The 26,187-nt window shown below is 32.6% G+C and overlaps 1 protein-coding gene across 4 annotated transcripts in view; it reads right to left on the bottom strand.

Annotated features, from left to right (window-relative positions):
- The window catches only part of LOC129243560 (potassium channel subfamily T member 1), a 180,165-nt gene that overhangs the window by 27,307 nt on the left and 126,671 nt on the right, over positions 1–26,187 (bottom strand). For 2 of the 4 annotated variants that reach the window (XM_054880657.1, XM_054880658.1), the window contains exons 14-21: positions 24,897–25,214; positions 20,480–20,630; positions 15,058–15,163; positions 14,066–14,281; positions 12,756–12,919; positions 12,579–12,690; positions 12,295–12,480; positions 8,873–9,079 (exon numbers count right to left, since the gene is read on the bottom strand). In XM_054880657.1, coding sequence (XP_054736632.1) covers positions 8,873–9,079; positions 12,295–12,480; positions 12,579–12,690; positions 12,756–12,919; positions 14,066–14,281; positions 15,058–15,163; positions 20,480–20,630; positions 24,897–25,214 — 1,460 coding nt within the window. The remainder of the gene's footprint in view (positions 1–8,872; positions 9,080–12,294; positions 12,481–12,578; positions 12,691–12,755; positions 12,920–14,065; positions 14,282–15,057; positions 15,164–20,479; positions 20,631–24,896; positions 25,215–26,187) is intronic. The other 2 variants (XM_054880656.1, XM_054880660.1) reach the window with 1 other exon arrangement.

Below are 26,187 nucleotides of genomic sequence, written 5' to 3'. Positions count from 1 at the left end.
TAATACCAGTGCAGAAAGCGCCATAAAGTTTAGAATAACAAAAAAAAAATAAAATAAAATAAAAATTTAAAAGTTAAGTTTAAACAAAACGATAATACGGAGTTTTCCACAAGGACACGTCATTGTTAAGAGGCTGTGGCGGCCACGGTATTCACGTGGACTCAGAAAAATTTATCATCAAAATGAGTTCCCATTAGTGAAAATGTTCTTTAGCCTTGTATGCTGCAACGACGAGGCGCATTTTCAGAAGAATAGCTTTATTAACAAGCAAAATTGCTATACATATGTATATTGACTCTGCTTATAGCGGCATTTACAGGTGGCATGTATGCATGAAATATTTCTGTTTAGTGCAGATTTTGGGCCTGCGTCGCTATTGGTCTGTACTTTCTCGAAAAGGCCGTGCACCAAAGGTGAGCGCTACATATTAATGTTAATAATTTTTTTTAACCCAAACTGAGGGATTTGGGCATGGACATGGTGTAGTTCCAAAGTGATGGTGAAACGTACTACAAAGCGAATGATACGATGAACATTCTACGTGAACCCATTTGAATGGGTTGGTAAGTCTTGTGGAGCTGATGTGAACTTTCCACCGCAATTGGGAAATTTGGCTCCTCTAAAATTTTTTTTTTTTGATGTTTTTTAAAAGCTGAATTTCCATGCCCATGAGTTTAAATTGACCTTTGCTTTCAAATCCTATATAAGCGATTGCTGTAATTCAGGATAGAAGCAATAGGTATTTGGATCTGTCAGATATGCGCCACTGTGCGCGGATATTTTAACGATTCCACTCATAATGCACCATTGGATATACAAAGCAACAGTTGCTTTACTCAATTTGCATATCGATTCGCCCTCATTGGAAAACTCTTTTTAAGTGCGATTTAAAGCTGACAAGCAATGAGAAAAGAAAAAATTTTAATATTTGGGAAATACCAGAAACAGTCGTGCAATTTTATGAACAAAAAAAAAACATATTAAATTTTTTTTAAGAAAACGAGCAAATAAGCATGCAAACTACGTTTTTGGAAACTTTAGCACATGCAGCCATGAAGCAAAACTGTTTTTATACATTTGTTTTGTTTTTGGATGCAGAAACAAATTAAAGTTTAGCAAATCGAAAACTCCATTTCGAAAACGACTAGTTAACGGAAGCGAAAATATTGTCTTTTTTTTTTTTTTTTTTTTTTTTTTGTTTTTTGTTTTTGAATCTTGCTTATATACAATTCACTCATTGACATCGTATTTGGTAAGAGAGCGAGAGAGAGAAAGAGACTCACTGCGTGCGTGTGCGCTAGTATCAGGTCAAGTCCAATATTAACGTATAGAATTTGTTTTATTTTACAGTTTTTTTATTTGTTATAAATTATTTGGTGTTTACGAATTTTACATTTTATCTCATTGATTTTAATTAGAATGAAAAAAAATCTAATTATTTTTAATTCTTCTTTCAATGCATAAACCAATTGCTTGAAATTTTTCCTGCTGTAAAAACCATTTACTTGTATTGTTTGATGTGTGGCAATAGAGTTTGGCAAATTTAAGGCGAGATGCAATAAAAATGTTAATATTTTACATATGTACACACATTCATACATATGCAGGTTAGAGAAAATAAATGTTCGTGTGTGTGTATGAGTGATAGAAACGCCAGAAGCGTGCATTTAAAATGCTGCACAGAATTTTAGAAATATACTTTCGATAGCGAAATTAATAAAAAAAAATTGAAAAAATTTCTAACCAAAATAGATAACGGTATCTGAAGAAAAAACTAGTTATGGGCGAATATGTCACAAAAAAGTGCTAAATTATTAAAAATAAATAATGATACAATTTTAAAATATAGAAAATATTAAAAAAGATGTTTACAAAAATATGCAATATTGTCTTAAGAAGAAAAAATTATAGCTAAGGAAAAAAATTAAAAATAAATAATTTTAGAAAAACAAAAAAATAAAAATAGTGTCACACGACTTGCAGCCAGAAACTGCCGTCTTGTTCTGTAAAAATGGACCTACTCTCGCGCGGTATGCGGATTATAATTATATTAATAATAAAATAATGAAATAAAAAATTACTACTTTACTACATCATAACACAAAACAACAGAGCATTGTCCCATGATATCGATATCCGAGACACAAGTTATCTCCGGTGGTTACGAACCCTATCGAGATGAAGAAACTCTATAATAATAATAATAGAAAAAACTTTAAAACTATTGTAAATTTTTTAACAAAATAAATATGTGCGTATAATAAAAAAATACTTGAAGGAAAAATAATACAATGATAACTAAAATTATATAATTTAATGGCTTTAATAAAAAATGTTATAAATATATTTTTAACAAGAAAATTTAAAATACTGTCAAAAACGCGTTTGCTATCTTAATAATAATCGAATATAATATGAAAAAAAAATAAAAAATTTGAATTTTAAAATAAAATTAATTTGTTAACAAAAAATTTTTATCTAGGAAAAATAATTCCTAAAAAGCAAAAATATGATAGTAAAATATTATTAAAAATAAGTAATTTAACAATTTAAAGACACTTAAAAATTAATAAGTTAACTGAAATTATATAACGGTATTTATAAAAATTAGTAAGTAGCGAAAATCGCAATTAAAAATAATTTGTACATCGAGAGCCTTTCAAAGACGCCTAGATGTCAGTAGAATAATTCCTAGACGGTAAATTTGCTATGCTATATTATCTTTAACATTCGTTAATTAGAGAGAGATAGATATACAGTTTTACACGATATATGTAATTACGCCTTGAAATTTTTGAAACTTATTATGAAAATAATTGATTTTTAAGAACAACATATCGTACAATTTGTGATTTTTTAGTGGAAATAATTCGGCCGCCATAGCCCATACCATTCGCAATTCACAGAGAGAACGTAGGCTCGAGTCTAAGGGAAATACAAAAATGAAGAAAACGTTTTTTCTAATAGCGGTCACCCCTCGGCAGGCAATGGCAAACGTCCAAGTGTATTTCTGTCATAAAAAAGCTCCTCATAAAAAATATCTGCCGTTCCGAGTTGGCTTGAAACGGTAGGTCCCTCCATTTGTGAAACAACATCAAAACGCACGCTACAAATAGGAAGAGGAGCTCGACCAAACACCCAAAAAGGGTATACGCGCCATTATGTTAGGTGCGCAACTAAGTTCTTGCTGTTTTTCTGATGAAAATACGACTTTATTCTGAAAAAATGGTTAGAAGTGAATTATTAAAAGGATTACCTATCCCATCTTTCTGGTAGATCTCGTATACCGTCGCGGTAAAACTGTTCATCTTTTGAAGCTATCCACGGATGAAGCCATTTTTTGATGTCTTCATATGAATGGAACTGCTTGACCATGTGCCATCGGTCGGAACAGGTGATAATCGGATGGCGAAATACCTGGGGAATATTGTGGATGGGGTAGGATTTCCCATTTCAGTGTTTCCAGGTGGGTGTTAAAGGGCTTGGCAACATGAGGCCGAGCGTTGTCATGCTGTAGAATCACTTTTTCATGTCTCTCCGCGTAGTGCGGCCGCTTCTCGCGCATTTGCCGGCTCAATTGCATCAATTAAAGTCGATATCGATCCCCAGTGATGGTTTTCGCTTGGTTTTAACAGTTCATAATAAATAACACCAACTTGGTTCCACCAAATGCATAGCATAACCTTCGCAGCGTGAATATTCGGCCGAGGCGAGGACGTAGAAGCATGACCGGGCAGTTCCTATGACTTTTTTTCTTTGGATTGCTGTAATGAATCCATTTTTTATTACCCGTCACGACGCGATGAAGAAAACCCTTCCCGTGTTACCGCTGGAGCAGTTGTTCACACGCGAAAAATCGACGTTCAACATCCCTTGGTTTTAACTCATAAGGAACCCAAGTCCCCTGTTTCTGAATCATTCCCAAGCAAACCAATCTCGGCACGTTGTTTTACTTAAAGCAGCATCTCCATAAACTTTTTGTAGCTCTCGATGAGCTTCAGCCGCCCCAAAATCAGACATTTTCACAAAACCAAAAGTATATTATACCAAAACAAAATCCGTAATGTGTCGCAGCAGAGTGTTTACCATATGTCTAAGCTTGGTTTGTGACGTTTAGGCTATGTTAAAATCGACTTGCACTCACTGTTGACGGCTTCTATTGACAAACAGCGGGAACCTAATTGCGCACCTAATTTATATATATATATACTATATAATAGTCCCAATGAGTCGACCATTCAAAGTTTCGTGAACAAGTTTCACGAAACTGATACTGTCGAGCATAGAAAATGGACTGGCAGACCAAAAACTGGAGGTTCTGTTGACAATACTCGTATTACTACTGTAGCGCAAAGTGTTGCTGAAGAACCTTCAACATTGATATCTCGACGTTCTCAACAATGAATGCCTAAGGAAGCGACGGCGACTGTTTGGCGGATTTTACATATATTGTAGATGAGCTCATGATGGACATTTTTAAGATGCCAATTTTCATACATAACTCTTAGGAGCTATGCATATTTTGAAAACAACTTCTAGGGCGGTCTTTTAAAAACCCTTTATATAGTTAAGAGCTTAAATCAAAAGAAAATGAATTAAGAAAGATATACTTTAAACAAAAAAATATATTAAAGAGCGGTTCGAATCTCCGTGAAACACCAAATTTAAGAAAAAGTTTTTCTTAATAGCGTTCGCCCTCGGCGAGAAATGAAAATTTCAGGACGATAATTATGTGAAAAATGTATTAAAAATAAATAATTTAATATTTCAAAATAAAGGAATCTAAATTTTGTTTTTTGTAAGAAAAAATAAGCAACGGTAGGTAAAAAACACACCTGCAAAACTACCGAGATAAAACTAAAAAATAATTAAAAACTTTAATAATTGAAAAAATCTAAAATTAAGAAAATTAAAGAACTAAATGTCTGAACAAATATTATAAAAACATTTAAAGAAACAAATTAAATTATTTTATTCAAGGCTATTCCAAAATTCTCATGAAATGGCTTAGCCGAGAAACGAAGCGTTTGATTGAAAGTTTATATTTACAATAAAAAAGTTTATTGAAATATTTTTACGGAGAGCTGCTCTCAGTGAGCAAAGTTGTTAAAATATATATATAATATATATATATTCTGCAAAATAATTTCATGTGAATGTCGCAAAATACCAGAGAGTTAAAAAATATATTAAAATCATATAAAACCAAATTTAATAAAATTTTTTAAATCAGCTTGAATAGGAAGTTAACTTTTTTCCAAAAAAGCATTGAAGAAAATTTCTGGAAATATTCAATACTTATTTTTGTAATTTATATTAGTAAATTATTTTTAAAATTTTCTGCAGAATTTCATACAAAAGCATTACAAAATTCATAATCATAATCCATTTAAAAGTTATTCTATAGGAGTTTAAAAGTTGGGATAAAGTTAGATTAGACAAAAGTTTGATAGTTTTATTAAAGTTAAAAGTCATTATGCCTGGTTTTCATTGAACCACTTTTTGCTGATTTTGCAATTTCAATAATTTCAAATCGCAGAACTACCCGGAACTACCAAATATATTCGCATTTTGTTTAACATTTTATCATTAGAAGAATGACACAATGATAACCAGGCCTTACTGAGCTTCATCAACATAGTGAAGCTAAGTTTTTGTTAACCCATTTACAGCCATGTATAGTATAAGCAGAAAAATTATTGTAGGTATTATTTGTGCTTGCTGCTATTAAAATGCATTTTGGCTGGAAATTATTTAAGTCATCTAAGAATAGTTCAAAAACTTAAGCAATTACAACTATAAGAGCTAATAATTTTTTTCAAAACATAATAAAAGGCTGTAAAAAAATTGTAAAATATAATAAGTAAAACTAAGGCAAAATGCAATTAAAAAAATAATTCTAGTATACTATTTGAAAAGTTTGGTCTTTCTGTTTTGAGTCATTAGGACTAGATCTTGGAACGCGAGTACACGGCTTCATTTGCATTTGAATATCTTATGCAATCAGTGACTGTATAAATAAGGAGTAGATGGAAATTGACTTTCAGTTGGTTATATCTACCAAAAACTCAATTTCAGCTAACTCAAACATCTGATTTTTGTTTACACTTAAGGTTGGTCAGCAACAGAAATACCTGCTGAAATTACTTCGCTGATTACAGAACTTATGTAGTTATGTTAGAAGTAAAGGAGAAAGTAATTTTCCGCACAAATCAATTTTCTAATAAACTTGTACCAAGTTTAATTAATGGTTTCTCTCTTGTTTCTATAGCTACAGCATAGCATGCGCCTGAAAGCATCTCATAAGAATTCTTTACATGTGTAAAGGGGCTACCGCTGTTAATGTAACATACCACATTTACACTAACTCTGTTAGGCTAGCACAAGAAAGTTAACAAACTCAGTTAATGCGCTTTGCAACAACAAAATTTTCAATTGAATTACATGTAAATGTGGTGCTCAACTGTAATTAAACCACTTTAGTTTAGGCTTAAAGCCGCAGAGTAAATTAACTATATGTAGGTTTGATGCGTTTTGGGCATATCTTGTAAGGCACACATAAAACAGACTTGAAGTGCATCTGGGACTTCAACTTTTCAGTCATCTGTTATTTGAAAAGATTAGTCCTTTATTTGACAGTTTTACCATCCGACTGTTTGATATTCTCGTGAAGACAAAGGTGCACATCACCGTCACCGAAGTGATGCAATAGACGGGACGGAGCAAATGAAGGATGTCATTAGGTCTATTACGGTCGTTTATCAATTAAATTGAAATTCGAAAAGGTCGAGCCAAGAAGCACCAGGAGATTTGGTGGCTCCTAAAACACTCAGGCTAAAAAGCCCATTGTATTTAATCTGGAAAGGGGGTAGATAGTCAAGGAGGGAAGGAGAAAAGTATCAGAGAAAGAGATAGGAAAGAATAGAGATAGAGATAGTTAGTCTTGTGAGCGTTTTCCAGATTCTTTGGCAGTTCTAGAGAACGAATATTACTCATTCTCATCACATCGGAACCCAAAACTCGTAGCCGTGCTCTAGCATAGACAGGACACTCACAAAGAAAGTGCTCAGTGATATCCGCCTCCTCCAAGCATGACAGGCACATTGAGTCCTCAATGGTTCCAATGGTGGTCATATGCTGACCCCATGGGTTGTGTCTTGTAATGATACCGACCATCAACCGAACGTTTTTCCTTCTAAGTTTTAGTAGAAAGTTTTACAGTTTTCTGTTCCGACTTGTCACAAAAAATTTTTCTGTTCTGCAGCACTCTAGACCGGACCATCGCTTTTTATGTAGATTGCCTACATAATCGCTGATCCAATTCTTGATTCCTGCGGAACTGATTCCGATTATTGGCTCTGGCCCCTGTGGGGGCACCGCTGATCCACGGTAGGCCAATTCATCGGCCAATTCGTTTCCTTGGAGCGTCCTGGAACCCATATTCTTCTTAAATTCTTAAACAATCTTTGAGGTTTGCTTCGCGTTCTCCAGGGCCTTCCGTGCAGCCTGACTGTCACTGAAAGCTCCAATCTGTTTCCCGCTCCATCTCCTCTCGATTATTCATTCGGCTATTTTCAGGATGGCAAAAACTTCTGTTTGGAAAACAGTTGCCATTTCCCCCATAGCATAGTGATACTTATTACTATCGCTTCAGTACCATCGGGTTCCAGACTCTATTTAATTCTTGGACCCATCAGTAAAGAAAATATCCGTCAAAACTCCCTGTATGCATTCTGGATTGCTCCATTGCTCACGCAATTGAAATCTGACACCAAATTTCCTTCCAAATGAAACTGTGGGTATCAGGTCGTCTTTAGGTGCCAAAAGCAGTGGATACTGCTCAGAAAGCAACTCAAAGATTTCTCTGTGTCCCGAAGTTCCGTCTTCGTGCCAAAAACCATATTTATGGAGTCCACACATTGCTTTTATTGCTTCTTGTTGTATTTAAGATCCAGGGGGAGCAAATGAAGCATAGCATTTAGGGCATCACCAGAGGTTGTACTCATGGCACCGTTAATGTAGCCTGTATAGTTCCCGGATCAATTACTAATAATCCCCGTTTGTCAAAGACTAATGATCCAACTGACTTACAAAGTCCCTATAACCGACTTTTTGTGAACTGAAATTGAAGATATGAATCGGGATGATCTGTAACAGAATTGCTCACCATTCCGAACTACCCATCAAATATCAATCAATAATTTGTTCTATGACAAATAAAAAATTATCTTTCTATTTCTTTTTTATTTTTTTAATTTGAAATTTCCTCGTGTCGATACTAATTTGAAAATTTTATTGAATTGCCATGGAAAATATGCACTTTTCCTTAATTTTTTTGTTATACATTTTTTTATTGGTCATGCTTGTGTAAATAAATCCTGTTAAAGCGCGCTCTTCTTTGTAGTTCCAACGATCTATTCATAATGACTCTGTCTAAAATTGTTTTGCTATTCTATAGGTGTTCACTGGCAAAATACTTTATTGTTTGATTTTACAAAAAAAAACTTTTTTTTTTTAAATGTTAGTAACTATATTTCAGTCATTGGAAAAAAAAAACGTCACCTTGCAAGTGTGTGAGCTATGGCTAACTGATTTCTGCAAGGTATTCAGGCTGCTCAACTAAATACTACACATAGATATCACAACCTATGTGCATCTAAGTATTTGTAGTTGAGGGGATGATTGTTTTAATACAAGTAAAAATATGCGTGTATGCTAGTGTAATCAAAGTGCTCGTCATTACTCATTCAAGTTCTTATGAGGTAAGTTAGTAAGGAAGTAAATTGTAAGTAGTAGAAGTGTATTATTTACTTTGTTTTATTTAAATTTGACTTTTTGGTCTGAGCTTTTAGTTACATTCGTATGGACTCACCGATGGTCGCAAGCGCACACAGTGCTTTCCAAAAGCGGAAAAAGGTCCCCACCTCTCTACAGGTGAATTACTCACATGTGATGCTTCCGTATTCGATGTGTCCTGAGTACGATAAATGCCAATCGGTATCTCACAAGTTGTCGAACAGAGTTTCTGATACAACCGACCGTAGGTACGTATCCACATATCATCCTTGGTGATGCGCATCTGGATAAATGAAAATGATAAATGAAAAATTGAATTAGAAATATAAAAATATAAATGTTTTTTCCTTAAAATTATTTGTTTTTGTAATTGTTTTCAAAATATAGCTTTCGTAAAATATATTTCATTAAAATAATAAATAAATAAAATAATTTTTTTAATTAAAAAACATGAAGGCAGTTAGCAATTTGATGACAAAAACGTAATATTTAGAAATTTTTTTTTTAATTTTGGAAAAAATAATATAAAATGACTGAAAAATGAAAAATAATTTTTTTTTAATTTTACATTACATTTCTAAAAGAAAAATTGTTTCAAAATATTTTAAACAAATTAAATTAAATTTAAAATTGAATTTCTAAAAAAATTGATTAACAAAATTTTTAATTTAATTTTCATTAAATTTAAGATCATTTAATTTAAAATTAAATTTCTACAAAAATTCATTAACAAAATTTTTAAATTAGTTTTCATTAAGTTTAAACTTGTAAAAATAAGTTGTAATAAAAAAAAAAATCGAAAATAAAAGTAAAAGGAGTAGTTGTAAATTCTGAATACTCAATAATTTGTATTTAGTTTGGACTAAGAGTTGATTTTCGTAAAATTTTACTTTAAGTGTAAGTAATTGTAAAAAAAATATTGGAAAAACCGTACTTTTAAATTTATAAAACAAAAATTAATTGTAAACAATTTTAGATCCTATTAACATTTATATAGCTTGAATTAAGAGTTAGGCAAAATGTAATTACAAACTTCAAAAAGTAGTTATGAAATACTTAGAAAAATTTAATTCAACATTTCTAAAAAAAAGTTAAATGTTTCAGGTACGAGTTGATAGACAATAACAAAATAAAAACAAAAAACAAAAAAAAGTTGAAAAACATATGGTATTCATTGTTTCAACCAAGAGTTATAATAGTTTTAGAACAAAGCTACATCACACTAAAAAAAATAAAATTATAAAAAAAAGGAATTTAATTTAACAATCCTAATAAAATATTTAAAATTTCATGGACAATGACAAAATAAATAAACACTAAAAAAAAATTTAAAAAATCTATATAGTTACAACTAATAATTTTAGAACAAAGTAACATCAGACTAAACAAATTAGTGGAATTTAATTTAACAACACTAAAAAAATATTTAAAATTTTATGGACAATGACAAAATTAAAATTTATAAAAAAAAAGTAGTTGTAACAATGAGAACAAATTAACATCAAATTAAATTTGAAGAAATTTATAAAAAATTGAAGTAATTTAATACAAAAATTCTAAAAAAAAAATTGAAATGTTATGGACAATAACCGAATAAAAAATTTCTAAAAAAATATGTACTTTGAACAAAGAGTTATACTAATTTCAGCACAATGAAAACAGAAAAAAATTAAGAAATTTCACAAAATGTAGAAATTTTTTGTTTTGATTTCAGCAATTTTTTTGGCGTTGATTGAAAGTTAGTTTTATCAAAATATTTAATTCATCAGTGGTAATAGTAAAAATTTATTCATTAGAAGTGAAATTAATTAATTAAACCAATATAAATCAAAAGTAAAATTAATTTATTAAATTAAAATAAAATTAATTATACTTTTAATTAAATATTATTTTTAATTGATAATATTAAACTTTTAATTGTAAATTAATTTAATTAAATAATTTTACTTTTTAATTAATTTTTAGTTTAATTTTGTTTTAATTAACATTAATACAATTTAATTTAATTTATTTAAAAATCAATAATTTAATTAAGGCTACTATATTAATTTTACATTTTAATTTGAAATAGTTAATCAATTTTTAGGCGTTTATTCAGGCCAAAATTTAAATAATATAAATTAACTTTTTAGAGCTTTATATAAAATTATAGAACTAACGTAAAGTTAATAAATAAATCAAAAAAACGTATCCTGCAAATAAAAGAAATAGTTAAAATTTTCCTTAAAGCCATATTTGGGGTTTTTATTTTACGCCAATCATTTTTACTTTAGTCGTTTTTTTTATTTTTTGTTAAGGTGTTATATACCTTGTGTTGGACTAAAAATCGAAAATTTTTTTATAGAATATTCTAAAAGTACATCATCTTAAAAATATAAATTCAAAAAAGCATAAAGATCGGAGCACTAGAACGAAAGTTACGGACCGTGGAAGCGCGCAACCTTATCCATAAATGAAGTGCACGCAAAACTTTAGACGCGATTATTTCGAAGTCGTGTTTTGCATAGTTCGCTGGAATTCATTATTTTTTTAATTTTTCAACCTCTAAAAAATCGTTTTTTTGGTGAAAAGCGGTTTTCATATCGAGAAACATTTTTTTTTTGGGTAAATAAACCGTTCAGATTCACTAAAAACATTTTTCTACAGTAATCATTTAATTTTTTTGATTTCAGTTGAGCTGCTCATGCGCTACCGTGATCACCGCAAGCCTCTTCTAAAAAACGGCGTTTCGGGGGAGGGGCGATATCAACAATAAATAATAACATTTTTTAAAATAAAAACACCAAAATGTATTCTCATTTGAATAAAAGTAAAACATATTTAAAAAAAATTATGACAATCGCCCTTTTTTTCGGGCTCACAAGGTATATAACCCCTTAATTAGAATTAAAAGTTTGAGGCAACCCAAGCTTTCTCAGCGATCTTTGCTGTTTATTTTTCACCCCGTAAGTATGTACTTCAATTCAACGAGTTTTATCTATTATTTAAATCGCCTACAACAAACCTCTGAAACTCTCAACAACCCCCTATTCAAACTACAGCGAAGCCTAACGGCATCTGGACATACTCTCAAGAAAAAAAAACACTCCTCCTATGGAGCTATTGAAACAGCAGGTTCACCCAATTAATAAAAGTTTCAAATGCTTCATTATCCTACCTTCATCTCACGAACTCTCTCATGAGCAGTAAGAAACACATAGCAAATTTGATGTGTGCTTACAAACTATTTATACTAGAATGAGCGCACTGCAAGGCCCATGTATAAAAGTGCAACAAAGTAATAATCAACTAAAATGTCTCGCTTTCTCTCTCCCCTCTCTATATTGCTAACCAAACAATATCTATTATTTTTTTGTTTGCTTTAATATTTTAAAATACGTTGAAATTAATCAAAATAACTGAATTTTCACAAGTTCATCAAATTCAACTAATATTGAAGTTTGGAAATTGTCTCTTTATCCATTCAGGCGTGGGGTATTTCATGAAATATTTTCTTACCGAAGTGAGAAAGCCACTACCCGGTGCCTGATCAATGCCTAACAGCAAGCGCACAAATGTAATCACATAATCTTTTACGAATGCCTGATAGAGTAGCGTATCCAGCATGGAAGCGCTAAAAACGGCGCCGGCAGCAAAAGGCAAACGAAACATGTAAGAGATGTGCGAGCCACGCTCCTTTTCGCGCTGCATGAACGAGAAGAGCATATAAAAGGATGGTATACATTTTTATTTGACATTTTTCTGAAAGCTACTACTAAAATATTTACATTTCATACTCGTACCTTCTCCATTTTGCTCAGATGCAGCGCATATTTGTCGTGTGCACGAAACTGCATGAAACGCATATTGGAGCTTTGCGATAGTTCGGTGATGCTCTTGATGCTCGGAAAGAATCTGGAAAATCGATAAGAAATTTAAGAAGTGCAAATATATGCGTTTAAGAAATTTGCGGCACTCACTTGAACATGGTTTGCACCGCAACTATGGTATTGCAATCGGCCAGGGAGTCTTCCTCTGCTGAGTTGGACAATTCTTTGTTCACCACCACAACACTCTCGGCTAATGTGATCCCGGCGCGCAGCAAATCATCTAAACAATCGATCGAACCGAGCATCCAATAGACCTAAAGGTACATGAGAGGGGGGAAGTATTAAAAAAAAATATATATAATAATGTTTTACTAGGGCGGTTCAATTTTTCGACATCGTTCTTAGCAGCTTCCAATTCTACATAAAATTATAAAAAAATGTCCATTACAGCATGAGTCAAAAGTTAATTTCGAGCCACAAAATTTTTAAAAGAAGTTAGTTAATAATGAAAAAGGAGGGGGAGTTATGGTTATAAAAATATGAAGTAGAAAAAAATTAGTGATGAAAGTAAAAAGTATGCAAAGCCAAAATACGTTGTTGATTGTAAAAAACAAAAATGCTGATAAAACAAAATATTTTAATAATAACTTTTAGAAGTATTGAAAAACTGAAGTATTTTTGTTTTTTTTCTGCAAATTTTAGTTTGGTTTACATTTTGCTATAGTCCTTTTTCCTATTACAATTTAAAAAAAATTGCATATAATTTCCTTTGTAGTCCCATTTTGCAGTTGTTCAAATAAAAAAATAGATATTAAAAATTAACTTTTCATATCAAAAGATTCCCAAATACAAAGTGGTCCAAATTAATCATCCAATTTTGTTTTTGAATAAGATTTTTACTACGTAAAAAAATGATTTTAGTGATGGACGTTTATTTTGACCTGTACGCGTTCCATTATTTGTCGGTTTGCATACTGCAGCTGGCTACGACACAAAACACCATTTTCAAGAATTATAAATCCTCCGATAGAGTGATTAATTTTGCGCCATCTTGGTACAAAACTTTTGAGTGTCGAGCTGCTCCAACTGCTGAATTAGCTTCTGGCAAAGTGTTTAAGGGAAACCATAATTTTGGATGCAGGGACTCTCTGGGATAAAAACTGACGTACGACGCCATTTGCAAAAATTATAAATCCATCGATAGGGGGATAAGCTTGAAGTTTTTATTAAAAAATCACATTCATAATGCTGTAGTAAATATTAATTTTCATATTAACTTATTTTTAATTAAATATAGTATCTTTCAAAATTTATTTAGAATCTGCTAAGAAGGAAGTCAATAAAAAAATTACCTGCTCTAATGTACACATATCAAGTTTTATTTTTTTTTGTTTCTCTTTCGTTCGTCCATCAAAAAACGTTCGAACTCTGTGACACTTCATTTGCAATGGGCAACTTACCAGCGGGAAGTAGGAGAGCGCATCAAGAAAGGCCACATCCGGCCGACGTTCCAACAATAATATAATCGGATTCAATGACGTTTTCGAACGGAAATGTGCACGTAACGGTATGATAAAGTTGTAAATGCCATTCGATGCATAATCGGCTGCTAGGATAATCGTCTTGTTTTGCCATTGATACTCCTTGGCATTGCGATAGCTACAGTGCTCGCAAACCTGCATGAGTGTAAGCAAACACATACATACATACATACACACAAATGAGTATAAGCAGATAAATACAAATATCCATACGAGGGTACAACACTCTCCATCGGAATTACAAAGTTAAAAAAAAATAATAATAATTATGGGTCAACTGAAAGCCTTGGCAGCTAATGTTTTTTTCTCATTTTTTTATTTTTTACTTGTAGTAGTAAATAAAAAAAAAGACTTCCAGAAAAATATTTAGAAAATATATTAAGATTTACGCTCGTTATGCTTGTTTGAAATGACATCCAAAAATTCAAAAATACTTTTTGCGAAAAGTCACCGCAGTTGATAGCATAATTTAATCTTAAAATAACGGGACGTAAGTCCGTTAAAAAGCATAAGAAATACCTTTCCAATGATGGCTTAGATATCTAAATCAGTCAAGATTTGACTGATTTATTCAAGTTTGCCTTAAACATACCTTCCAGAAAATGTCACAAATAGCACACGAAAATCTTATTATTTTGACTCCATTCATATGATTTTTTAACAATTTTATGCAAACCTTTCAAGCTTAAACACTTCATCTCCCATTATTTCTGATTATTCTAAGAAACAAAAAAATGTTTTTTTAATAATTAGTTTTATTCGAGATATTTTCAAAACGGTTCAGCTCATCGAAATCCTAATATTTTTCCTAAAATTTAAAAAGGTAATTTTTTTGGTGGGACACCCTGGTATGTACATACATATATACATGAAAAATTATATATAGTTATTTATCGATTTTCATTTCTCACCTGCGCCAATTGTAGACAACATAATGGCTTTTTCTCTTTGAGCAAATAACACAGCGTCGGACTGACACCGATGAATGGCGACACGGGCGGGAATCCCTTAACGATGCTGCACATGGAAATGGAAACACACATTGACATTGCATGATTTGTGCGTATAGTACATTTAATACATTTTTTTTCTTGAATTATTTTGAAAAAAAAAATGCAAACTTTAACTTAGCACAAAAGGCCTATTAGTAGCAATTATTTATATATATATAAATGTAATTAATTGGCTTTTCTTCAAAAAACTTATGCATTATCAAGAGTGCATTTGAAGGATTGGATGGGAGTGGATTGATTTGGTGTAAGAACAACATAATTTTTGAGCAATTCCATATACATACAAGTAGCCACATCGAACAGGAAACAATAAAAACACTGCTGGCAACCAAATTTATAAAAAAAAAATTAATTATATTTTTAAATTTTCTCAACCCACTACAGTAATGCTGTGTCCAACAAGTCATATCTCAAAGGCGGTATGAGTATAATTTTACATTCATAAAAAAATATGAAAGGCAAATGATTGATTTGACAGTTGATTTTCAAATAAATAAGCAGTATTTCGTATTCATACATATTTTCAGGTACTTAAAACTAAGGATAATTCTCCGTGACTCAATTATATGAAATATTTTGTAATTTTTATTTATTGTATATATGTATGAATATAATTATATATGGTATATATAGACATCTATATATGATGATATGTATTCGCGTATACTTTATTATATTTACCAGGTATTTTGCAATAATCGACTAAAAGGAAAATATCGATAAAATAGAAAGACCCTTTTTTGTTGCTACCAATTGAACTTCAGAGGCTGATAAAAATTTGGAAAATATAAGATTATTTCGAGTAAAATTTTCGGTTCTTGATAGGACCTTCTTAATTTGTTCTATGGCTAAAAAAAATAAACACATATTTTTTTAATTTAATATTACCCACGCTCTCAACGTTTTGCAAATTACTATTGAATTCCCACCAGAAAAATAAATTTTCCCGTATATTTGGTATAAAGTGGTCTCAGATCGATATATGGTTATCTAATCTTCTCTTTTACTTTTCCTTCACAAAAGTCTAGAAAATGATTCTCTACGCCTTGTTGAAAAAACAATATAATAAAAAAACTGGATAATTATAATTTTTTTAAACAAAAAAAAAAAAAAAAAAAAATATTGAAAAAAATAGAATATATATAAAAAATATTTTTTTATATGGAATCTGGAAATTCACCAAAATACAAAATAATTAAGAAAAAAAAAAATTTTAAATAAAAAAAAAATCGTTTTTTAAGTTTTGTTAAATGGAATCTGAGGCTCATCAAGATTTTAAATACTTACAAAAAAATTTTTTTTAAATTATTAAAAAAAAAGTATTTAAAAAAAAGTATTATCTTTTCATCAACATTTTTTTAAAATTATTTTTACAAAATATTTGGTTTTGTAAGGAATTCAATTCAATTTTTAAGGAACTCACCGCAGTAAAAACAATTTTAAAAACTAATCATTTCTATAATTAAAAAAAAAAAAAAATATCTTTAAAAATAAAAAGAAGTAAAAAAAAAATTATTAATAAAAAGTATTCGTTTTTGAAATCTGAAAACTCGCCAAAATTTAAAATACTTAAAAAGAAAAAGGTAATTATTAAAACAATATTTAAAAAAAAAAAATTTAAAAAAAATATATATTTTTTTATATGGAATCTGAAAAAACTCCACAAAATTTGGAAGAATTATGATTATTATTAAAAATTAAAAAAAAACTAAATGATTTAAAAGAAAGAACAAAACAATGTATTTAAAAAAATATTTCTTTTCTATATGGAATATGAAAATTCGCCAAAAGTAAAAATAATTAAAAGGAAAAAAATAATTCATTAAAAAAATAGGAGGAAAAAATTTGTTTTTAAATGGAAAAACTCATCAAAATTTAAAATAATTAAAAAGAAAAAATTAAAAAAAATATATAAGCAAAATAATAAAAAAAAAATTAAAAAAATGTATATGCTAGATAAAAAGAAAAAAAAAATATATTTAAGAAATTATGTTTAAAATAATATTTTCAAAATATCATTTTTTCCTCAAAATGTAAAATATTTTGTTTTATAGGGAATTTGAAAACTCATCACAATTACAAGAAGTTTTTTTTTAGGTATATGTAATTGTTTTGGCCATACCATACACACTAGCAAGACAAAAAACAAAAAAAAAAAAATTTGTTACTGCTGAGGCCTTGGAGACCAACATTACTCGAATCATTCTTCAAATACCAATCGATATGCCCTTTCGAGAACTGGAACATCTTAACCGCGTACATTTGAAAAATTTGTAAAGAATGATTATTTTGTATGATAAAAAAGATATCAAATAAAATTAATAATTCCATTGTTTTTTTTGCTTTGAAAAAAAAAACCTATAAATGAGTCCCTCGATATATATATAACATAATTTTCTTATTTGATTCGTTAAGATTTATCTCTGGAAGCGGCATTAAGGAAAATTTGAAATTCTCGCACTTAAGCCGAAACAAACTTTTGAAGAAGTTAAAAGAGAACGTAAGAAATTGGACTCGGCAGAAACAGTTTTTGTCTATGTTATTCTATTTTATTATTTGTTGTCCACTGACGGTAGTCGGTAGACCGTAGAAAGTGTACAAAAACTAAAAAAGCTAATACTGACCGATACTACAGACAAGCAAGAACGAATTTCAAAGGATTTACATAAAAATGTCCATTAAAAAAAATAGAGCGCGTTAGATACTGGAAAAAGTTCACAACACTCGAAAAACAGTGGCGACTTCACAGGATCATTTCTGTACACAGTCTTCATTTACTTTCAATGCAAAATGAAAGAATGTTCAGTAGAGATTTTAGAGTTATACAATTTGTTTCAAGTTATGTCAGTGGTTTGGTTTCCAGTTATGTCAGAGTGGTTTGGTTGAAATTCCAACTACATTGAGGCTGCTGGTGAATGGTGAATTTGTTAATATGATTCAGAGCGCAAGAAATAATTGATAAAGTTAGTAAAAAAATTTAGAAAGGCCACCGAAGAAATTCAAAGCGAATAAGTCGGCGTGAAAGATTCTGGCTACCATTTTTTGGAATCCAAACTGAGTTCTATTAATTTATTATTTGTTTAAGTAAACGGTGACTCTTTGTTCTTCCCTGGTCCCATAGGAAATAATAATTAAAGGAACTAAAATGAATAGTCAGTATTACGCTAATTTACTAGAACAGGCACTCGAGGCCGTTGTCCAGAGGTTGGCGCGTTGTTGTGCTGAGTGCTTTTTCTGCATGAGTGCTGTTTCTGTTACGAGAGATATCTTAAAAGCAGTTAGATACTCAGAAATTGATAACAGTCCAAAACTGGCTTTTAGTAATTCTTTCTTTTTTTCCAATTTAAAAAAGATTTTTGGACGGCACTGTATGATGGTTGATATTTGCCTTTATTAAAACTGTTTATTTTCCTTATAAAAACTTTGATTTACTAAGATATGATTTTAAAGATTTTTTGCTCTTATACTTCAGTTACTTAACTAAATTCTAGCCTACTTATGAGTACTTTCAAGCTGGCTTACCTTATAGCAAATATTTATAGGTGTGTATGATTTCTAGTTCTAAGGCATCTATCTTACAAAAATTCCTACAAATACCTGACACAAATAAAATGATTCGAGTTATGTAAGCAAATATGTATGTATATATGTATATGTATGTCTAACAACGATTATAGGGCACACAATACAAAAATTAACACTAGCATATAAGTTAATTAACGCTCAAACACTTTTAGTCACAAAGTAATTTAAATTGAACGAACATCAATGCAAGCCAAGTATCTCATTTGCATGTGTGTGTGTGTTGTCTGAGTAACCATGTAGTTGTGTTTATCTGTAGTATCAGCATTTGAATAGCCCCATCCATAAACAGAAGCGCATCAACTGTTATTATTACTATATATTTTTTTTAAGTAGAAGTGAAACCGGAAACGGCAAAAACGCAAACTGCAGCAGGACACACGGCAAACAAACGATGGGTACGAGAATTATTGTACTTAGGTAAGTATGTTTGTATGTAGATGAATTTTGTTTATTACCATAGATGGCCAATATGTCGCCGCATGCCATACTTACCGTAAATAATCCATTGCCCAGATGGGACGTGCTGGCTTGCCACCCGATGTTGAACTACTCGAAGTGGCAGCAGTGCGTTGGGTGCCAGTCGTCGAGAAGGTGGTGGTTGCCGCCGTTGTGCCTGGTATCCAAGTGTTGGTCGAACATAGCGAACAAAAAGTATCGGCGACATCGATGTTGTGATCAGTGATTTGGGTGAGCGCGCGATTGCGCCTCACCAAATTGCATGGCAGTACGCGACGACAATCACTATCGCAGCTAAAACTTTTGGCGAGCATGCGATAACGTGACTCGCTTTGTAGTTGAGGTTGACTCGCACAACAACAATGATTATTTGAATCCTCCGAAGAGCTCATGATCAGCGAATAGGTACGCGATTGTGGAAAGTGACCGCTTAGGGCACTTACATACATAGGTGCGAGAGCGAAGGATAATGGGCAGATAATAATGGAGAAGAATTATACAAGTATTGTAGGTTGTACACTGTACAGGGGGATTTAAGTATCCTAAACTAGAGAAAAACATGGGGAAAGCTTTTTGAAGCGCATTTTATTCTTTTGCATGGGTAAAAAAGAAAGTTTTTCTACGAAGTTGATTTCAGACTTTTGAGGCAAAAGTTATTTTAGCTGCACATACATTAAATATTTTTATTTATCTACATCTATTTAAGACGAGCTGCAGATTAAGTGATGATGCCTTTAAATATTATAGTGATTTTATTTTTAAATAATATTTACTAACCTTCGGCAGGGACTTCTTTCATCATCATACTTGACTAACACATTTACACCAAGTTATTTTTTTTTATTTACATTTAATATAACTTATGTATGTGAGGCTTTACTTAGCTGTGGCGCAAGGACTTGTAGACGTGAGCGCACAATACATTATTGGACAACAAGTAGGGAGTAAAACATATACACACACTATGTCAACTCAAATATCAAAAAAACCAATTTGTTTATATATTATAGATTGTGACATGTACGTAGTTTCTATGTAATTGGACAAACGTGGGTTTCGATTCTGCACAGAAATTTTCAAATAAAAAAATGCCATAACCAACGGATTGCCAGGACTAAGTAGAAGATAGGTATTTAGTCTATTACGAGTATATAATAAGTAGGAAAGAAAAACTTATTACATGGATTTCAGTGAGTTTATGGATTTGGGTGCAAACGGGAATATACATACATATGCATACGAATTTACGACGAACTATTGAATACGAAAATCCACTTACGCTATTTTTTCGGATGGCGAACGCCAGGGCACATCATCATCGATTTCGTCCTCACTCTCATCGCCTTCTTCGCCGTCATCGTTGCCTGATATGCTGAATGAAGATGAGGTGAACATATCGGGTACTGGTAGTATGGATGGTCGCCGACTTCCTACAAATGAGCAAAAACAAAATGTTTTACTGTTAAATAATTATAAGTTTGAGAAGAATATAAACGAATCGATGTTCCCTCCATCTATAAAAAAAGTATATGCGTTAAAGAGTAAATATAAAAGTTGTGAAAGCTATGAAAAACAGGGTGAGCTGGGCCATACGTGAACAGAATGTGAGTGAGTTTATGGAATACGATTAATTGGTTTATGAAAAATAGGTATGGAGAGCAGTTTGAATATGAGAACGTCGTCTATGGGAATGGATTTAAGCAGCTTGAGTCAATTAAATGAAATTCTATATATATTTCATATAAACCAAAAGTGCATAAAACAAATAAAATGGGAGTGCGGTGAATTATAAGAGTTGCTGTGTAGTGGTATGAGACAGTGCGAAATAGAAAAGATATATAGAAATGGAAGAAATTCGTATGAAATAAATTGTAAAATTACCGATTATTGCAAAGTGGAATAGAATTGATTGGTGTGAAGTGAAACAAATTGTCATAAAATTAAAGTGAATGGAATGGAATGAAATGAAATATTACAGAATTAAGGGGGTCTTCTGGTCTCCAACGAAAAAAAATCGATTTTTTTTTTGCATAATTTTGTTGTATGTGTATGCGAGAATACGCCACAGAAAGGATTTTTTGAAAATCGCATTTTTTCACATTTTTCTGGGCACCGAAGTGTACCCTCCTCCGGCCGTTTTATCATAAACTTTATCTTTAAACGCGTTTCCCCGAAAATCGTGTTTTTTAAGCATTTTGGTCACACTTTTCATAGTAGTTATACTCCGATTTCAATGGTTTTGGTCTTAAAAGGTTCGGAAAACTAACCGCTAAGTTTCTCCGTGTACGATTTTTGAAATTTTTTTTCATTCCATTTTTATAACCTTTTAAAGTTCAAAAAATGAGCAAAAAAAAACTTTTTTTGCAAATTGTTGCATAACTTTTGAAAAAAATTAAAAAAAAAAAAAAATCTGTCACGGGAAAACTTAACCAGGGCAACTCTGAAGACAACGCATATCTAATTTTTGCTTTCTGATTACCCAGGTGGAAAAACCGTGACCAAAATGGAGACCTGTTTCGTTTGGAGGTGGACGTCTTCAGCGCCATTTCAAGGTCGCGGGTGTTAATTTTTTTCAAAGTCAAAACCATTTTTTAAAAGCCAAGGCATGTACCTTTAAAATAAAAAATTTTTTTTTTTAAATATTCACAGGATTTGTCACAATCAATCCCCAAAAAAACCCTTCATTTCAGGGCCTCGAGACCAGAAGACCCCCTTAAATGAAATTGTAGTGAATTGAACTGTATGATGTAAAATGGAGTAGAATTGCAAGAAATGCTATAAACTGGTATGCAAATGGTCTGAATACAATGGAAAGTATGGCACCATATGGACTAAAACAGAGCATAGAGAAGAGCGAGAATTTAAAAAATAAAAATGAAAAAAAAAGTTAAAGTTTTGCTGCTATTATTGGGAACATAGGTGTCAATATTTTATTTATACAGATGGGTTATAATTATAAATATTATATTTATAACGATGAGAATCCTGCAACTCAACACACGCCCCTGCAGAGCTGCTCAGGGCTTACTCGACCAAACAGTCGTCGAAAAGAAAGTAGACATCTCAATGCTTTCGGAACCTTTCGAAATGATGAACTCTCACAGCTGGATAGCAGACACCGAAGAACAAGCAGTAATCTGGGCGGTAAACGACAAAGTTCCTCAGAGCACGATGTCCACACCTTGTAAGGGGTACTCGTGGATGAAGTTGGACGACATACTCTTTGTGAGCTATTATGCACCTCCAAGATAGTCAATCGAAAACTTTACCTCAATGATGGCGGCACTAGAACTAGACTTTACGGGTAAGCGACCGATTCTAATTGCGGGTGATTCAATGCATGGTCCAGAAGTTGGGGCAACACGTTTACAAACTCAAGGGGGGAAATTGTAGAATGAACGTTTGCAGCAATGGACCTCGTATTGCTCAACACTCCGGGGTATATACTTTTGATTGCACTAGAGGACGCTCTATAATTGACCTAGCATTTGTCGATCGCACCACGGAGAATCGCACAAATTGAAAATGGACGTACGCACTGGAATGCCGAGAATTGTATCAAAAAAAAAAAGGAAGCGACAAGATTTTAACGCAGTAACTTTTGGACAAGTAAGGACAGACACATACATCTTCCGCAAATCAGCAGAGGCTGATTCTAGCCGTGCGGTTAGAAGCAGCTTGCGACGCAACGATGCCAAAATCTAGATACTGGGAAACCGAAAGCCGGCATATTTGGAAGTCAGATGAAATAGCTAAACTTCGGGAGTACAGAAACTCTGCTAGAAGAAAAGCTCAAAGAGCGCGAGGATCGACACAAGACTTTGTTTCAGGCAGCATTTAATAAATGTAAGTTCCAAGGCGGCTTCTGTCAATGGTGCATTGACGCGACTCCTCCCTAATATAGGAGAATCCCAGGATAATCGCAAACGGCTACTGTAATTGGTTGATGGCTCCATAATTCTTTATGCAGCGCATATCTGGGTGGAGAAGAACAGTCTAATCTACGACAAGTCATCCAGACATACGGGCAAGGTGTGTAGCGTGTAGCTTGCGCGTAAAGAACGGTTTCTGATGATGCAATCTTCGTAGTACGTAGAAAAATACCTCTGGACCTTTTGGCAGATAAAATCTATCGGCTCTATAACGGGCAAGGAGCGCAGCGCATACCAGTACAAAAATCAGCAGAACGACTGCTGACAATAGGCCGGTGGCAGCAGCGGTGCGATCAGTCACAAAGCGGACATTGGACCTGCAAACTCATACCATGTGTTAATGAGAAAACATGAAGACACCGACTATCACCTCTCGCAGTTGCTCAGCGGACATGGCTGTTTTCAGGAATACCTGAACCGTTTTAAGCTGGCAGACTGCCTTTTTTGTCCAAACTGCCCGAATACTGACGAAAACGACTGCGAGTCTGGTACACATTACTAAAAAACTTTGGGTGTACATACCTATAAATATGTATATCCAACTGAATAGCCACTCCACCCGCTAGAGGCAGCGTAAAGTGTTAAAGTGCAGTTGAAAAACTAAAAGGCCTTATGTGTAAGGAAGAGAAGTTAGAGTTGGAGGAGAATTCCGACACCAAAAGCTGTTACAAGCACGGATAAGAACCAATCTTGGGGATTATCTGCTAGAGAAAAATAATGATTAGCCATTCCACTGACTAGAAACAGGATAAAGTGTATGAGTGTGTAGGATCAGTGGTTCAAAAGATTTCAGAGGTTTTGTCAATATCAGACCGTTAAGCGGCTCTCAGCAATTTTGAAGGAATAAACTGTTTGGCTGACGTAACCGAGTTCATAACAGGTGTTTGTAATACCTGAGATTGTGTGGTGATATACAAACAAAATCAGCGCAGTCTACGCCCAAATCACTTCATTGCCGTCAGAACAACGACTGATTGGATAAGTGTGTGAATACGTGTGCGGGCAGAATTCTACTGCTGAGTCCCCTATGATATGGTAGCCGAAATTTCGTTCGTTTAATGACGTCTGCTGGAGTTGTGAAGATGAAAAAGATATTGAGTCAGTACAACACCTCCTCTGTGAATGTCCTGCACTGTAAAGAAGCCGTGCCAAATATTTGGCGATTATTTCTTTGAAAACCTGGGAAATTCGCAAACTGTCTTACTGGAGGGACTGTTACCTTCTTAAAAGGGGTTTCTAACTGGCTTAAACAACTAAGTTTGGGGGTGGCGATCAAATGCAGGTTCCACAATGGGCCTTAGAGCCACCAAGTGTCTTGACGTAGACAAGCAATCTGGCTAATCTAACCTATGGCCGGTTTAATACCTACGAGTTCTACGAGTCAAGTTCAAATTATTTCACAACTAATGACAAAAATGGATGTATGGATATTTAGTTCATAAGATATTATAAAACGTTTGAGGAATTTAAATTGAATGTAAAGAAATGTAATAGACTATCGTCAAATGGAATGGTATTGAATAGCATGACATCGAATGGAATGAATAGAATGAACATTTGAAAGATTCGCATCGCTCTGTGTTTAATGAATTTTTGCATTGTGCACTTAGAGTAGTAAATTTATCTGAAAATATTCATTAAAATCACGCTCTATTCACTATCGCTCTCTCTACTCTCTCTCTCTCTCTCTCTCTCTCATTCTCTCATTCTCTCTTTATCTATACTTGGGCATCACTCTATATTTGGACATCACTCCCAACTCACCTCTTCGCTGATTGAGCACGTCGGGACTTAGTAGATTTGGATTCCCCGCTTGCGGCACATCCAAGTGATTGCTGGTGGTTAGCGTGGCAGTGGGCAGACTTAGACCACCGCCACCACCTAGCCCACAGCCACCACTACTGCTGCCACCACCCATGCCATTTCCGCCGCCACCGCCACCCAGCATCGGCGGTATCGTTGTGGTGACTGTAGTGGTTGTTGTTGCTGAGGGTGTTTGCGTTGCATTCATCGATGTCACCGTTGTATCCTTGAGATTCTGCTTCGAATCTGAGATTATCACAGACGTTAGATTATCAGTTGCTATTTACGGAATGGACAGAAGAGAGAACAATATTCTTTTTTTTTAATTTTCACATACATGTATGGTTGCGATTATTAGAGTTTTAAAGCTTTTGAGCTTTTACATATTTGATAGCGAGGCTTTGGATGCAGAAGAGCAAACAGTGTGGGTTTCTTTTATACACATACACATTTATTTACATTTTATTTACAATGCATTGTTCAAAAGGTCAAATTTGTATGTATGTACAGTATTTACAAATGCGGATTCCAAAAATAGGCTTTGAAATATACACAGAGATTTCGCAAGCTACACAATTCTGAGCAGAAGCAAAGCGTTGAAAAAGATGAAAAAATAATAAATAGATATGCAAAAGGGGAAAGTTTGATGCATGGCGGTAGTTGTAGAAATAGGTATAATATGCAAAAGATTCAAAATATTAAGCAAAAAGAGAAATTTTGGAAACAAATTGCTTGCAAAAAGCATTAACTTTTTTGTGATTTTAAATGCAGACGCTTTAATGACTTAAATGTGAAGAAGAAATATTTCATAGCTACAGGAAATTTAGTTCACAATTCAGTAGCCTCTGTGAAATTTATGTAAGCTGTGGGCCATTTCACAGTAGATAAAAATATTAAACACATAAACTTTACAATGATCTTATTTTCATTAGAGTTTCCTAAGTAAGTGAACTATGTTTTCAGTAAAAGATGTAAATAGATTTGGTTCTTAGTGCCACCTTCGTTAATAAATTTTTTGCCCAAAAAAAAAACTAAATTCGAAAGCCATTGCAGGCTTTGCAAATTCTTTTCTGAATACTGATTTAAATCGTTTATTAAAAATATTTCGTGTACCTTTTGATAGCGACCTAATAGCCTAGACAGACGGTGGCGTTAATTGAGATTGACGACTTAATTTGGAATTATCTCATGAATTAAGTGCAACTAATGTGGATTGACAACTATACTTAATTCTTACTATTTCAGGGATTAG

This window comes from Anastrepha obliqua, chromosome 4, assembly GCF_027943255.1.
Source record: "Anastrepha obliqua isolate idAnaObli1 chromosome 4, idAnaObli1_1.0, whole genome shotgun sequence".
Classification (NCBI taxonomy): domain Eukaryota; kingdom Metazoa; phylum Arthropoda; class Insecta; order Diptera; family Tephritidae; genus Anastrepha; species Anastrepha obliqua.
This window is presented reverse-complemented; position numbering and strand designations above follow the sequence as displayed.